The sequence below is a fragment of the Gigantopelta aegis genome, chromosome 3 (assembly GCF_016097555.1).
Source record: "Gigantopelta aegis isolate Gae_Host chromosome 3, Gae_host_genome, whole genome shotgun sequence".
NCBI lineage: Eukaryota > Metazoa > Mollusca > Gastropoda > Neomphalida > Peltospiridae > Gigantopelta > Gigantopelta aegis.
The window spans coordinates 36,938,080-36,953,338 of NC_054701.1; the positions used below are offsets into that span (position 1 = coordinate 36,938,080).

The 15,259-nt window shown below is 36.3% G+C and overlaps 1 protein-coding gene across 2 annotated transcripts in view; it reads left to right on the forward strand.

Annotated features, from left to right (window-relative positions):
- The first annotated feature begins 5,748 nt into the window (after nucleotides 1-5,748).
- LOC121367973 (clustered mitochondria protein homolog) overlaps nucleotides 5,749-15,259 on the forward strand; it is a 64,143-nt gene continuing 54,632 nt past the window's right edge. For both annotated transcript variants that reach the window (XM_041492447.1, XM_041492448.1), the window contains exon 1: nucleotides 5,749-5,896. In XM_041492447.1, the coding sequence (XP_041348381.1) occupies nucleotides 5,788-5,896 (109 nt within the window). In that variant the 5' untranslated portion in view covers nucleotides 5,749-5,787. The remainder of the gene's footprint in view (nucleotides 5,897-15,259) is intronic.

Sequence of the window (15,259 nt, forward strand, 5' to 3'; positions counted from 1 at the left end):
GTGATAGTACAAATGTATTACACATAGGATTGAGGGGATTAGTTTCTTCATTAATTCCAGACATTGAGGGGTTTATCCCTTTAAGAATCAGGAGCCTGATTCACAAATCATGCATCTTTGTGATCTCGCAAAGCTATGCAAATAGACTTGCAAAAACAATGTGATATTGCTAAAGAGAGCCTGTGAATTAGGACCCAGTTCTAGCAACAGGATGTACCTCGGTGGTAGGGCACTTAACTATAATTGTGTGGTGGGACATGGCCAAGTGGTAAAATGCTTGCCAAATGTGTAGTCAGTCTAGTATCGATACCAGTCGGTGGGCCCATTGGGCTGTTTTTTGTTACAACCAGTGCTTCACAACTGGTGTAACACAGGCCATTGTATGTACCTTCGTGTGTCTGGGATGATGCATGTGAAAGATTACTTGCTGCTAATCACAATGAGTAGCCCAGTGAGTGGTGGCAGCTAGTTTTCTCTCTATCTCTGTGGTCCTTAACGATATGACTGTCACTATATAAGTGTAATTAAAATGTGTTGAGTGTGTCATTAAATAAAACATTTCTTTTTAATTATAATTGCAGTAAGACATGGGATAAGTTTCCTTCAGAGAACCTTGGGGATTTCCCATCCCAATGAGTGCCCCACAACTGGTACATTGGTAGTTGTGGAAGCAAGATTCCTTTTAATGTCTTGAGCAAGTGTTGAAATGATCATAGGCTACAAACCAAATAGCCAGAGTTTTAAATATGCTGAGGTATTGTTAAATATTCCTTTTCTTTATAATCTTTCAGAGATGAACAACAGGCAATATATACCCTGATATATGTAAGTTTACCAGTAGGTTAAAACTAAAGCATGAGAAAACGGGCTTTTGGTGGTGGCCTACTTTAACTTGACATAATGTTGGATACTAGTTGTTGGAACCCTAAATTTGCAGATAACTAATTGTCATCATTGCTATGAATAACAAATAGGCTAGATTTCTATTATTTAAGGACCATTACATTGAAATTTTATAACTTAAATTCGTAAAATACGAGTGTCTCAACGTAAGATAAATAACCTATACTGACTGAGTCCACATTGTAATGTTGAAAACCGGTTATGCAATCTTATTTGGTTACCACCTTCCCTCAATTATTGAAATGTTAAAAAAATATTTTACAACCATAAAAGTGAAATATATATTTTTTTTTTTTCAATTACAGACTGACCAGCACACCCGTATGAAAAAGTAGGATTGAAAATATTGAGAAAGTAGGAAAATAGAAGGGGGAAAAATAGGACTGAAACAACATAATTATGTAGCAACAATATTCAACCTGTTATTAGATAAACGACTGTGAAATCCAAAATGTGATATTATTAATGAAAACATACTTCACATTTTTATGTGGTGCTCAGTTTGAACATATATATATATATATAATGCAAAAGAACACAAATCTGATGCAACGGTAACATTATTCAGTTATATTTTAAAATGTACACTGCAGGCACACGGATTCTGATTTTTTTTTAATAGAGGGGCCCCCCAAAATATGTATTTGAAAGAAAAAATTTAAAGGTCTTTGAAAGGTGGTCGGGATAAGTTTGCATTTTGTTTGTGTATTCTGTAATATATATTGTTTGACCAAAAATAGGGAGGGGTGGGGGGCAGGCCCATTGGGTCCCTGTCTGAATCTGCGCATGCACTGTAGGCCTATTAATTAATATGTGCATGTATATACATGTAGCTGATATATTTTCCAGCATAATAAACCAAATTAACATGATCAATGAAACCTTTTTTTTCCTCTTTTTTTTTTGGGGGGGGGGGGGGGGGGGTTGCAATGTATTAAAGAAATGATATAATAGACAAATTATTTTGGATTAAAGTGTTGCTACTACAGTACATGTATAATAGCTTCAGAGGCATAGGAAGGTGCCAACAAGTGGGAGAGAGGCGCATGTGCGCGCGCACACACACACACACACATCGCTGCTGTTACTGCACCAAGAAAAGAGGGGCACATACCCCCACTTCCCACGCCAGTGTAGCTTTTATTTTCAGACATTAGGGGGCCAAATTTACAAAGCCTGGTTGTTGTTTTGTATCAAGCGTAACAACATGTATTTATAATTCTTTAGCACCTGCATTTAAGAAAATGCCTTCATAAATTAAGCCCTATATATTAGTTACACACACGGTTAACATTATAGTAATATTGTCTGTCAACAAAACTAAACATGTTAAATTGGCTTAACTACAGTATTCATTACTAAGAAAACAAAACATTTTATGACAACAGGAAATCAAGAAAGCTTGCAATATAAAAATAATATTAGCACATATATGATAATACTTAATTAACATTTTACTGCCAGAAATAAAGACAAATAATATTATGGAATTTGTTTGTTGATCCAAATTAAAGTTACTGGCTATAGAAGATGTGGAAATTTTTACAATATCAGCGCATTTAAAGTTCATCTCACATTGCCTTTGAAGGTATACATTTAATATGCTCAGATCGTATGGTATCCCAAATTGGGAGATATATAATGCTGCAGTAATAAACGTATCCCATAATTGTTGACTTTTACAATAAGAGAAGCAATATGTACAATATGCGAAATTAGCATTTTAAAATTTTGCTTGGCAAAGTAATAGAAAAAAAGCAGAAAAGAAAGTTGGAAAAATTAGGTATTTTTAAGAAAAAGTAACAAAAATAGGACAGACCAAAATGTAGGATCAGTTATAGCATTTCTTTATTGTTTTAATGTGTGTTTGGATATTTTGCGTTTATATATACTACTCAAAAGAATTTAAGGGTCAAAAATTTATAACCAAATAAGTTTCAGAGTGTATTAGATTTATGATGTAAACTACACCAAAAATTTTATATATTGTTCCATATTTACAAAAAACCACAAATAAACGTCACTGTATACAAGAAAGTCACATGACATGCTGTCAAAGTTGAAGGTTGTCAAACATGGATTTTACACATTAGAACATTCGTTTAATAGTGTGTGAATCCACCCCTGGCGCGAATACACTCGACACATCGTTGCCTCATGCTGTTGATCAGACATCTGAAGAACTCTTGGGGAATGGCCTGCCACTCTGCCATAAGAAGTTGACCCAGATCATGAAGGTTGGCCGGAGGGGCATGGTTATCCCGAACTCTCCTGCCTAATTCGTCCCAGGCGTTCTCTATTGGGGCCAAGTCAGGCGAATATGCTGGCCAATCCATCCTGGCGATACCTTGTTGTCTGAGAAAGTCCGTTACCACCCTGGCGCAGTGGGGTCTGGCATTGTCATCCTGCAGAACTGCCCCGCCGCCAATCTGCTGAAGGCCTGGGAGAACCAACGGCCGGATAATCTCAGTCAGATAGCGGATTCCATTCAGATTGCCATCCACCACATAGAGGGGGTTCCTGTGGTGGATAGAGATGCCGCCCTACACCATGACGCTGCCACCACCGAAACGGTGACATTGTCTAACGTTAACGTCAGCGAAGCGCTCCCCAGGACGTCTGTAGACACGAACCCGACCGTCGTTGAACTGGAGACTAAACCTGGACTCATCAGTGAACATCACTCGACCCCAATGAACACGTTGCCACCGCAGATGAAGCGTGCACCAGTGACGTCTGGCCGTTCTGTGACGTGGTAGGAGTGGTGGTCGAACAGCCTGGCGACGGCAGCGTAGATTATTGGCTCTCAGACGATTGCGTATGGTTTGATCAGACACTAGAGTTCCAGTCGCAGTCCACAGATTGTCACGTAATTGGCGTGCAGTGGTTGTGCGTTGACGTAGAGCCATATTGGTGATGTAGCGGTCCTCTCTTCCCGAACGTGGACGATTTCGAACAGAATTCGTTGCTTGGTACCGTTGCCACAGTCGGCCAACGACACTCTGACTGACACCAAGTCTCAGAGCAACATTTCTTTGCGTATTGCCATCCTGAAGCCAAGCAATAGCCCTACCTCGATCTTCGATAGTCAGTTGAAGTCGTACCATTGTCGAATTTGGAGTGTGCACTGTACACGAACGCAAGCTCCAATTATACGGAAATTCAGCATTGGGAACATGGAATACACGTGCAAAGCGTGCAAATGAAGCGCTTTGTGAAAAAGCAAGTTATGGGCACTTAGCAGACCTTTCGCTTTCGCCCTAATTTACGTGCAAATGTAAGCATGTTTTCGCCATTAGAACTAGTCGACAGTGTCAATGACAGTGGATTTTAATTCATTTATGGGTTGCTTAGACCCACTTTCGTCAAAATGGAACAATACCATGCGTGACATTATGGTCTAGCTAATATAATTGACATTCAGAAAATAATGTCGAAAATATCGTCTGACCCTTAAATTCTTTTGAGTAGTATATATAATAATATTATAATGTTTAATAAAATACACTGACCTCTGTTGTTGATATGCACACCGTTATGTAGACATTACTCGAAATAGCAGCTAGCCGTTATGACAGCTTTTTTAATATATTATTTTAAATTCATAGAAAGTAATTTATTAGTTTCTTTTCTTGAGAACGTTAAATATTCACATAGACGTCAAGTTTTAACGATACCTTTCATACATTACTCAATGTGTAATGTACATCGAGCAACTTTGACGTCCATGTTCATATTAAAAACGTCATCGCATTGTTGACGTAACAGTTATGTTTCCGACAATGTCCGTAATATACGGAATCTATCGAAGTTTCATTCAAAGGTTAATTTGTTTAAAGTTTCAATTACATTTTTTTTTTTAATCTGCTTTTCTATCGATTAAAAATCAACGATAACAACAAAATAACTAACAAGAAGGGAAGATCGGAAGCTAACTAACTATTAATAATAATAATAATAATAATAATAATAATAATATAATTATTATTATTATTAATTATTAATAATGTCAACAACAACAATAACAATTTAATTTACTGCGATTTATACATTCATATTAATGCAAAATCGGTATGTGATAAACAGGTCCAATGTCTGACGTCACAGTTTCAATTTGCATCATACGGATAAAAAAAAATAACCTGGTTACGGTAACTGTTTACATGAATGCGCGATGCAGATAGATATCTCTCCCCCCCCCCCCCCCCCCCCGTCTCTCTCCATCTACACCCCCCTCCCCCTCCCGTTTTTCACGATGATTTGTTAGGAAACCACAGTTTACGCAGTGGCAAGACATTACAGTTTTGATATCTTTGAGTTAATTATGCAAATATTATATATTATATTTTGTGTTTTGCAAGGTCGGAGAGTGCAGCTTTTTTTCAGTTATTATTTTATCATTCTAATTTGTCAAAACCTAACATACCTTTGTCATAAATAAATAGATAAATGAATGAATGAATGAATGAATGAATGAATGAATGAACGAATGAACGAATTAATGAAAGAATGAATAAATAAATAATCTTCATACATAACATAAATATTAACGAACTCTTCTCGGCAATCTTCGTAAAATGACGATGTTCCACGACCTTTACTGAACTGAAACAAAAGACTATTAAGTACACAACTGACCTAAATATATTGTTATTAACTAAAATTACTAAATTCAACAAAATATATAAATGTTTGTAAGATATATTACAGATACATTAAATAGTTTGTTATATCAGTAATTTATTAACGTGTTTGCTATAGCATCAATAAAAACTAAACAATACTGGCAATCTGTATAGTGAGTAGTACGTCCACATTTTCCATATATGGGGTGACGTCCTTCAAGACTACCGTGGCTGCACGTGTTTTAGTTAGTAACTAGTGATGGCAGGTATAACAACACCCGATGAAAAACACGATGGAGATAGCAAGGGTGGAAATACCAACGGAGATGCAACTGAAAATACGAATGAAGTGCAAATTAATGGGCATGGTAAGTTGACCTGTTAAACACGTAAGGGCAAAGTCTATGCCAAAGCCCGTCTCGGTGTCTGCACGTTTTTCTACGTGTTTCAAATAGAACTAAAAATGTTACGTTATATATGTAACTTTTATACTGAATTATGGCAATAAGTCAAGAGGGTGTTTTTTTGTAATGTGCATGTCAGCTACTTGTAAGAAGACACATCGTCAACGTAGTTACGATGTTGGCTTCATTTTATTGGGGCTAAGTTTATGTTGCTGTTTCACTGTAAAACGGATTTGTAAGCTTTAGTTTTTTCGTTTGTCCTTTTCACTTTAATCATAACTTGTTATACGATATAATTACAGCTTTAAGATTGTGTTGTTGAAATCGTTTTGCTGGTGCATTTTATATTTATTTCATTGATGAATTTGATCAATGAGCCATGTGTAGTGAACGTCCAAAATTTACTATTCAAGGTCGAAGGGTCACAACACTGACCTGCCAAACGGATCTCACGCAATCAGCTGCTGTGTGCAAGAAGCGTGGGTATTACGTCATTCAAACAAACGTGTTGTAGAATTTTGTTCGAACTTGATCACGTTTTCAAAATGGGAATTGTAATGCTTTAGTTTGTATGAATATTCAAAAGAAAACCTAGTTATAGATGAGGATTACTTTTAATTAATGGGTGTAAAGTATAATTTTTGGTGTGCAAAGCATAGCCAAAATGACACTTGACAGTGTGGATAATGCTTTTTAAAAATTAAAATGCAGTTTCCACTCAATAGATCTATGCCAATGACAACTAGTGACAGTCTACTTATGCTGAAGCATTAAAGTGTGTTATATACTGAACAACAAACAGCGATTAATATTTTAAAAAGAAAATGATAGTTTGTCAAAAGCCATCAATTCACCTTTCACCCTTAACCCCAATGATTGTCAACATTCAATGTCAATACAGATTGGCAATACATTCATGTCGGTGAATAGTTTCTTAATATATAAATTTTGTAATGAACCGATTATTAGCTAAAACATGTTATGTAGATACAGTCTGAAGATTATTTACAATTGTTTGGAGTGGATTACATTTATATCTCCTGTTAATTACAGTAGGGGTACAAAAATGCAGCATACCTTTTATATAAATCAATTATTAAAAAATATATCAACAGAGGGATTGAAAATCATACCAATTAATTGATTTGGCCTGATTGATCTGGCATGCGTAAGGTCATGTGGCACACGCCAAATATTAATTCAATATCCTTCATTTTAACACAATCTGGGCCCTACACCAGCAATTTTAAGGGATTAAAAAAAAAGACTTAATAAAATTAATGATTTTTTGATTTGGTAAAGTTTTCGATTCATTTACTCGCTTAAATGTATTGTTGATGAAAATGATTCTCAGTTGTGAAGAAAATGCTTATAAAATTAAATGAACGACAAGCAGACAACAAATCTGATATTGATGGCACAAAGTGTGCATATAAAAAAAAAAACATAACAGAATTTAAAGCCTACTGCAGTTAAGGATGTTGATAATAATGCATGTTACGGGAGAGGGTTTCCTCTCTCACTGTGCAAAGTGTCAATATGACCATTGGGCAAATACCATTCTATGTTATGCACTTGGGATTTTTTTTGACTGGCCAACCAGGCCACTCACAGCAACACTTTGACTCGCCCATACAACTTTTAAATGGCCGGTGACTAAATTTCGTTAAAGGAAAAGAACTTACTTAAAGTAAACAATAATAACAACACAAAAGAAGGAAACAGAACTTGTTTTAGTTTTATTACAAACTGTTGTAATTAAATTATAATTATTATGTTGTCACGGGACCCACACAATGAAGCATCTGGAATGTTTTACCAATGCTCGGTCTTGGAATGAATAAGGTGCTTTTATGGTTGTATGACAGGGAATTAAAAAAATACTAAGCTGACAGCAATCAATGTTGACATCGTTCGCAGTGACGATTGGGTGTTTGGTATAGTAGACTCGGTATATTCCGTAAGAAACAAAAAGTTACAAACACAATGTAACTTCGGAAAACCTCAGGCTCATAAACAGAATCTTCCTATGAAACGTAGCATAGTGAAATGTGACAAGTTGTTCCGATTGTAACTAAATAGAAAGTAAAGACGGACATGGCTGAGGTGTTCTGATTGAACCTGCGAATTCATTTACGTGGTCAAGCTTTTCCAAATACATAAAATCGAATCGGCCAAGGCATTGTGAATGGTTTTAGACTGTTTGATAGACTGTGGAAGTGGTCGCTATTATGTCCTATATGGATTTGATTGCACAGATACTAATAGGAAACCAGTTGAAAACAATAAATAAAAAATAACTTTCCGATCACTTACAAACATTAGTTACTTGCATTTTGATACATAGGCCTAATATATAGTGATTTCTCTAGAAATTAGGCAAGGCATGGTAGACCAAACACTTTTGGGACATTTTTACCATTTTCGGGGCACTTGTTTTTTATTTAAAAATATGAAACAAATTAATTAAAATAAACATTAATGTAATTTATGTGCTTGCTTTAATAAATGAATGGCAAAAGATATAAAAGGCATATTTTATTAATTAATAATACATTTTGGGTGTTTTATAAAGGCAATTTTGGAATTAATTACTGAAAAAGGTTTGTTTAATCTCAGGGCAGCATGGTGCTGATTGAGGCAAGATGGTGCTAGACTATTGAGGCAGGCAGGCGACACATGATACGGTTTTGACTTGCCTGATGCTATTTTGACTTGCCATGGGTGACCGTAAAGTGCACACCCTGCCATTCACTGGGGTAGGAAGCAAGGGGGCATGTGCGCCCCCTCACCTTCCACACACACTTTTGGCACCTTCCTACGCCCGTACCCTTAAAAATGATACAAATGAATGAATACATGTGTAACAACACCCCAGTACAAAAATAGAGATTGGCTGTTGGGTGTCAAACAAAGTACATCAGTATGATTATTTCCATTACAAATAAAAATTGTATAATTATGTAAAACAGTGTAAACAGCTGTGGGAAATGTACAATTGAATGAATGAATGAATGAACAAACAAACAAGCACACACATCACTTGTAGTTCAAAATGTACAAATACATTATTATCCATCTATAACATTCCCTTCCTCCATATTGAATAAGATCTGTCAGTGCAGTTTCCAACCAAAATAACATAAAACATGTGATATAAACACCAAAAAAAGAAAAATGTTTTATTTATCAACGCACTCCACATTTTATTTACGGTTATATACACATATTGAGAGAGGAAACCTGCTGTCGCCACTTCATGGGCTACTCTTTTCGATTAGCAGCAAAGGATATTTTATATGCACCATCCCACAGACAGGGTAGTACATACCACGATATGCCAGTCGTGATGCACTGAATGGACCCACCGACCGATCGAGCGAGTGCTGTACCACTGGGCTACGTCCCGCCCCTTAAATACCAAACGTGAAATTGATCATGTTTGTTGTATCACATTTTGTGACAACTTATACAGAATTAACACAATCAGGGTTTCTGCCAGAGGGTAAAACGGGCATGGTGCCATACCCGAATGTTTTGGCAGATTTTATTGTATTAAAGTTTAAAATTAATTACTCTATCATTACTGTATGTTTTTCTTAAAGTGCTGTTCCAGATGTATGATGTATTGAGCTATATCAATCAAGATATTATTTAATATGATTACCAAAAAAAAAAAAAAAATGTAAACAAATTATATACCGGTATATTTTCCATTTAAAAATATTCCCCTGAAAAACAGAACAAGCTGAATTCGTTTTGGGAATTTCCGTAAGATTTGATCCGTGACGTCACGAAGGGAACTCCTTTCGATAGTCGGCGCCATTGTTCATTGCTTCTTTTGTGTTTATTGCGGTTAAACGGCTGGTTGTTGGCGGCTGTAGCAATACAAAAGTCGATAAATTTAGTCTCCACGCATTTGCTAGTAATGTTGCTGTGAGAAAGCTGTGTGTGAATTTGATTAAAACAACGTGGAAATACTGGACAGGAAGAAAATGCCGGAGACCTTTGCGACAGCAGACACTTTAGTCTCGATTCGTCCGAACTGGCTTGTCGGCTTAAGCGAGATATGGGAATACCATGTGTTAGTGCTTTTAAAAAAAGCTGCCGTATCAACAATTTTTCTGCAACACAAAACAAATGACAACAAGCCGACACCATCCACACCGATACGACCTTGAGGTGTATATTGTCCCAAATGTCCCAAATGTCCCAAATTGCGTTATGCTTTCAACTCCGGTCAGTTTGTTTTCTCATGCACAGTTCGTGCAATCATCGAGATCCGATTTGTTGTCATTTGCATCTAGTTCCATCCAGCGAAAATAAATTATAATTTAGTTAATCTACAAACCTGTAACACACTTAGATCACGTTTTTATCAAATGGAGTGAAAAAGCAGGTTTTATATCGATAAATACCATGGGAATCCCCGTGTCCCAATTGCTTGAAATAATTTTGAAAGTTAGTATTCTGATGTCACCGGTAGAAGCACAACAATGCCTACGTCACGACAAATTTCACAGACTTGGGGTGCGTTCGTTTCACCTCTCCTGGACATGTTCCAACTGTTCTGTCCTGGTCGTATCCCCTCTCCAGATATCGTAAGGCTTAGCAAAATTATTGGTTTTAAGGGTTTGTAACGTTTTGTATTGAGACACTTACTTGTCTGAACTTTATTGTTACTGAAAATGTTCACGTACTGTGAAGAAAAATCTCACAAATGAACAACAACAAATCGGATCTTTATTGCACGAACCGTGCACGAGAAAACAAACCGAACCAAAATGATAACAGTCACGTGATATACCAACGTCTGTGACATTAAAAATAGATTGGACCTCGCTTGCTTAACGGTTTTTTCTCGACAACACGTTTTGTGAAAAAATGCATTTCGTGGTTTTACAAACATCAGGATTACCAAAAAGCACTTCAGGTGAATGGAAATGTGTATTCTAAATAATAAAATGTAAGTAAAGTGCAATTTTATTTGTGAAAAATGGGGTTTAATAGCGAAAAACAACGCCGTAATGGTTAACAAATAAACGTAACTAGGGTGTGTCCCTTTAAAACAATAAAGTACAGACAAGTAAGTATCTATAGCCTTGTCCGTCCCATCCTACAAAAATGTAGGGGTTTTTTGTAAAAAAAAAAGAAAGAAGAAAATACATTAAATTAATTTTACTATACCTTCCCACAGAGAAAACCTTTTTTCATACTATGGAATGTGCTATAAGTTATTTATTTCTGAGCAGACTGTTTTCACAGCTGCACACAAAAAATAGTATTGTTTTGTTATTTCCAAAACACTTACTTTTTTTTTTACGTCAAACTAAACTGAAATTATTTACACAAAAAAAAACATCTTCATAGATGGATGGGACGGACTAAACGTCGTTTTTGTTTATTTTTTAAAATTAAAATAAGTTATTTATTTCTGAGCAGACTGTTTTCACAACTGCACACAAAAAATAGTATTGTTTTGTTATTTCCAAAACATTTTTTTTTTTTTTTTTACGTCAAACTAAACTGAAGTTATTCACAAAAAAACCCATCTTCATAGAGGGATGGGACAGACTAAAAGTCGTTTTTGTTTATTTCTTAAAATTACCGATATCGGGTCCACTTGACTCGTAGAGTTCAAGAGTTATTTATCGTCTTTTCTACTACATCACAAGTATTGGAATATACAGTGTAGCAAAATAATTCGCACGAAAAGCTAAAGAACAAAACAAGAATAAAAGTTGTAAATTAGTGGTAAGCTGTCTCCACGACCATTTTCATCGTCATCTATCAGGCCAGGTTCAAACTGATAAGGCATTATTTGTTGTGTTGCACAAATATTAGTCCAGTCGTCATTACTACACTATTCATCATCTAAAGAAGAATCGCATGATCAGTGAGCTTGGCAGTCGCTGTCGGTCCCACTTTCGCTTGCACTGGAAGTCATCTCGTGGTAGGTTTCAGTGAAGCGCATTCCCTTCGTGACGTCACGGCCATTTACAGGCAAATGTTTTTACCGAGAATTTTACTCGGTCGTTTCCGGCAGTGTTCTACGGGAGTGATGTTTTAATACTTTTATGGGGCATTTTCGTAATTATTGATTTACATATCGGTTTAAAATATTATTGCAATGAATTAAGAAAGCATTTAATTATGGAATTTGAAATTTTAGTGTATGGTCTGGCACAGCACTTTAACCCTAACCATAAACTTAACCCATTTTCTTTCTGGGAGAGGCCCCCATACCCCCCTGTTTACTGGTTGCATTCAATTCCATAGCTCCATATCCAAAAACACTGACAATGTGCACTTTCAGAAAGAAAGAAAGAAATGTTTTTATTTAACGACGCACTCAACACATTTTATTTACGGTTATATGGCGTCAGACATATGGGTAAGTACCACAACATTTTTGAGAGGAAACCAGCTGTCGCCATTACATGGGCTACTCTTCCGATTAGCAGCAAGGGATCTTTTATTTGTGCTTCCCACAGGCAGGATAGCACAAACCATGGCCTTTGTTGAACCAGTTATGGATCACTGGTCGGTGCAAGTGGTTTACACCTACCCATTGAGCCTTGCGGAGCACTCATTCAGGGTTTGGAGTCAGTATTTGGATTAAAAATCCCATGCCTCGACTGGGATCCGAACCCAGTACCTACCAGCCTGTAGACCGATGACCAACCACGATGCCACCGAGGCCGGTGTGCACTTTCAGATACCCGATATAGAGGTTTCCCTGAGTACTGTATCTTCTAGCCCATAACCAAGCATATTATTCATTCATTTCAACTTTATTTTCATGCTTATATCCAATTAAGGTTCGAGCACGCTGTCCTTGGCACACACCTGAGCTATCTGGGCTGTCTGTCCAGGACAGTGGGTTAGTGGGTAGTGAGAGAAGAGGGTGTGGTGGCCATACACTTACCCATTGAGCCCTTAAGAAGTCGCTCTGGGTTGGAGCCGGTACCAGGCTGTGAACCCTGTACCTACCAGCATGTAGTCTGATGGCTTAACCACCGCACCACCGAGGCTGGTTAAGCATATCAAAAGATGTCTTCAATTTCACATCTGTTGAAACAAACATTGCCATGCGTTATTTGCACTACTACTGTTTTGACCTCTTGACATTAAGCTACATGTATAAGGGAGCTAGACAATACACTGTTTCATTTTATCAGTGCCATAAAAGATTTGTACATCAATGCCTGTATTCCACACAAATTCTATGGACTTGCATTGAATTCAATTGAAGTACACCTACATACTCATATAAATTATCTAGAGGGTTTTATAATCTTTTGGCAATTATACATCACAAAGACTATAATTAATGTGTTTTATAAATTGGAACGTGTTCTTACAAGTAGTCTTAGGGATTGAAATAGGAAGTAAAGCAGGACCTGTTATTTTTTTTTAAATGTTTCGCTAAACAGTCTTTGCCAATAAAATATATGGCAGGACTTCTAGAATTTTTATAAAATCACTAGCCATGGGATCAGTGATTTAAAACATTTACTAGCTACGGTTGAAAATTCACTAGCCCTACTTTAAGTTAATACAATTGTACTAAATAATAGTAATAATCAGGCATCTCACCTAAAGAAGGAGATAAGAGTTTAAAAACATTTACATTGGGAGGTTGAGATGGGGGCAGGATATTCATATTTACAAAATAGACTAAACTGCAACATTTGATCATTTTATTTTCACTAGCCATCGGGCATGTCAATAGTAGGTATTAACTAGCCCAACATTAAATATCACTAGCCATGGAAGTGGGACAACCATAATCTAGAAGCCCTGATATGGCTTGCTGCAGCCCTCGAAATAAACTGTATGGGGCCATTCTAAGAATACATTATTCTGTTATGCTCGAGGGTGTGTGTGGGTGTAGGTCTAAACGTTACATGGGGTGGGTGGGTGTATTTAACAGCCTTACGTAACACTTTTTAAATTTTATATTACTAAAATGTTTTATTTTATTTTGTGTTTTTCATAAACGCTCGGTCAAAGTGACAATGTTTAAGATAGGTAATTATAGTAAGCCTTATGTAAGTCCTACATATAATATATAAGGATTATAAATATTGTTGAAATGCTGCGTCTCTGCATTACATAATATTTTTTGGGGTGTATGGTCTAGCGTTACGGATCATTATGGGGGGGTGTGTGTGTGTGTGTGTCTAATTTTGACACAAATAGCGTTACGTAATATTTGAACAGCCCCTAATCAGCATAACCAATTAGTAGGTTACATGGCATTTCTCAGTTATAACCGATTTGGTTACTCTCTACTTACAATATTTTAACTACAACCGGAGGGTAAAATGGCTTGCCAATAAGAATGGATGTTGTGCATTTGTCGTAACAGTCTGTAATATACATATACCTTTTGCTGGCATATTATAACACGTTTGAGTCGGTTAAATTGTAAATGATTAATTTTAGTTTCCCGTTAATATTTCATGGTTGTGTGGATGTACACACATGTATGTGTGTGAAATTTGTCGGTGCAGTCTATAGCACTGAATGTATGAATGCTTTTTGGTGTTATAATGATTGAAATGTTTAAAAATATCTCGGTTCATATTGATACGTGTTAAATCCCACTAAAACGTAAAATGGGACGTAAAACCTCAGAATTATAACTAATAAATTCACAAGATTCAGCACAAATATTAGCAATTAATATTCGTTGCTTACATGAAAATAGCAGTCAGCTTATTTGTGTTTATAAAATATAATAATATAATGCACATAAATTATGCTGACAGAAACCTGCAAGCACATTATATATTTTAGCTCATGTTAAAATGTGATGATTTATTGGAATTGTATTTACACTGATACATAAGCGAATTATTGAAAGCTTAAATTGATATTCTAATTTAAAAATAAGAGGCTTAATTTGATAGACAGCTGAGAAGATTTAGTTAAATTGGTACTGGAGGTTTAATTTCCATTGCCCACACAGTGTGAGTGAATTTACAAACACCTGAGGTTCACACGGGTTAGTCTATCCCCAAGTGATTTTCAGTTTTGTCTTGGCAAGTCTCCAGAATATTGTAACCTGGATGATATATAAAAATCACTCTTTCTTTTCCTTGTAAGATTTTGTAATTTTGATTCTTGATCTTAATTAGCATCCTCCATTGTGATTTGAAGTGGGATTTTGTAATTTACTGATTTACATACATGTTCCAAGAACCAGGGCCCAGTTCCATGAAGCGATCTTAGCACTAAGATCACCTTAGTGCATAAGGTAGCTATGCACTTAAGTTGATCTTAGGGCTAAGATCGCTTTGTTGAACGGGGCCCAGGTAC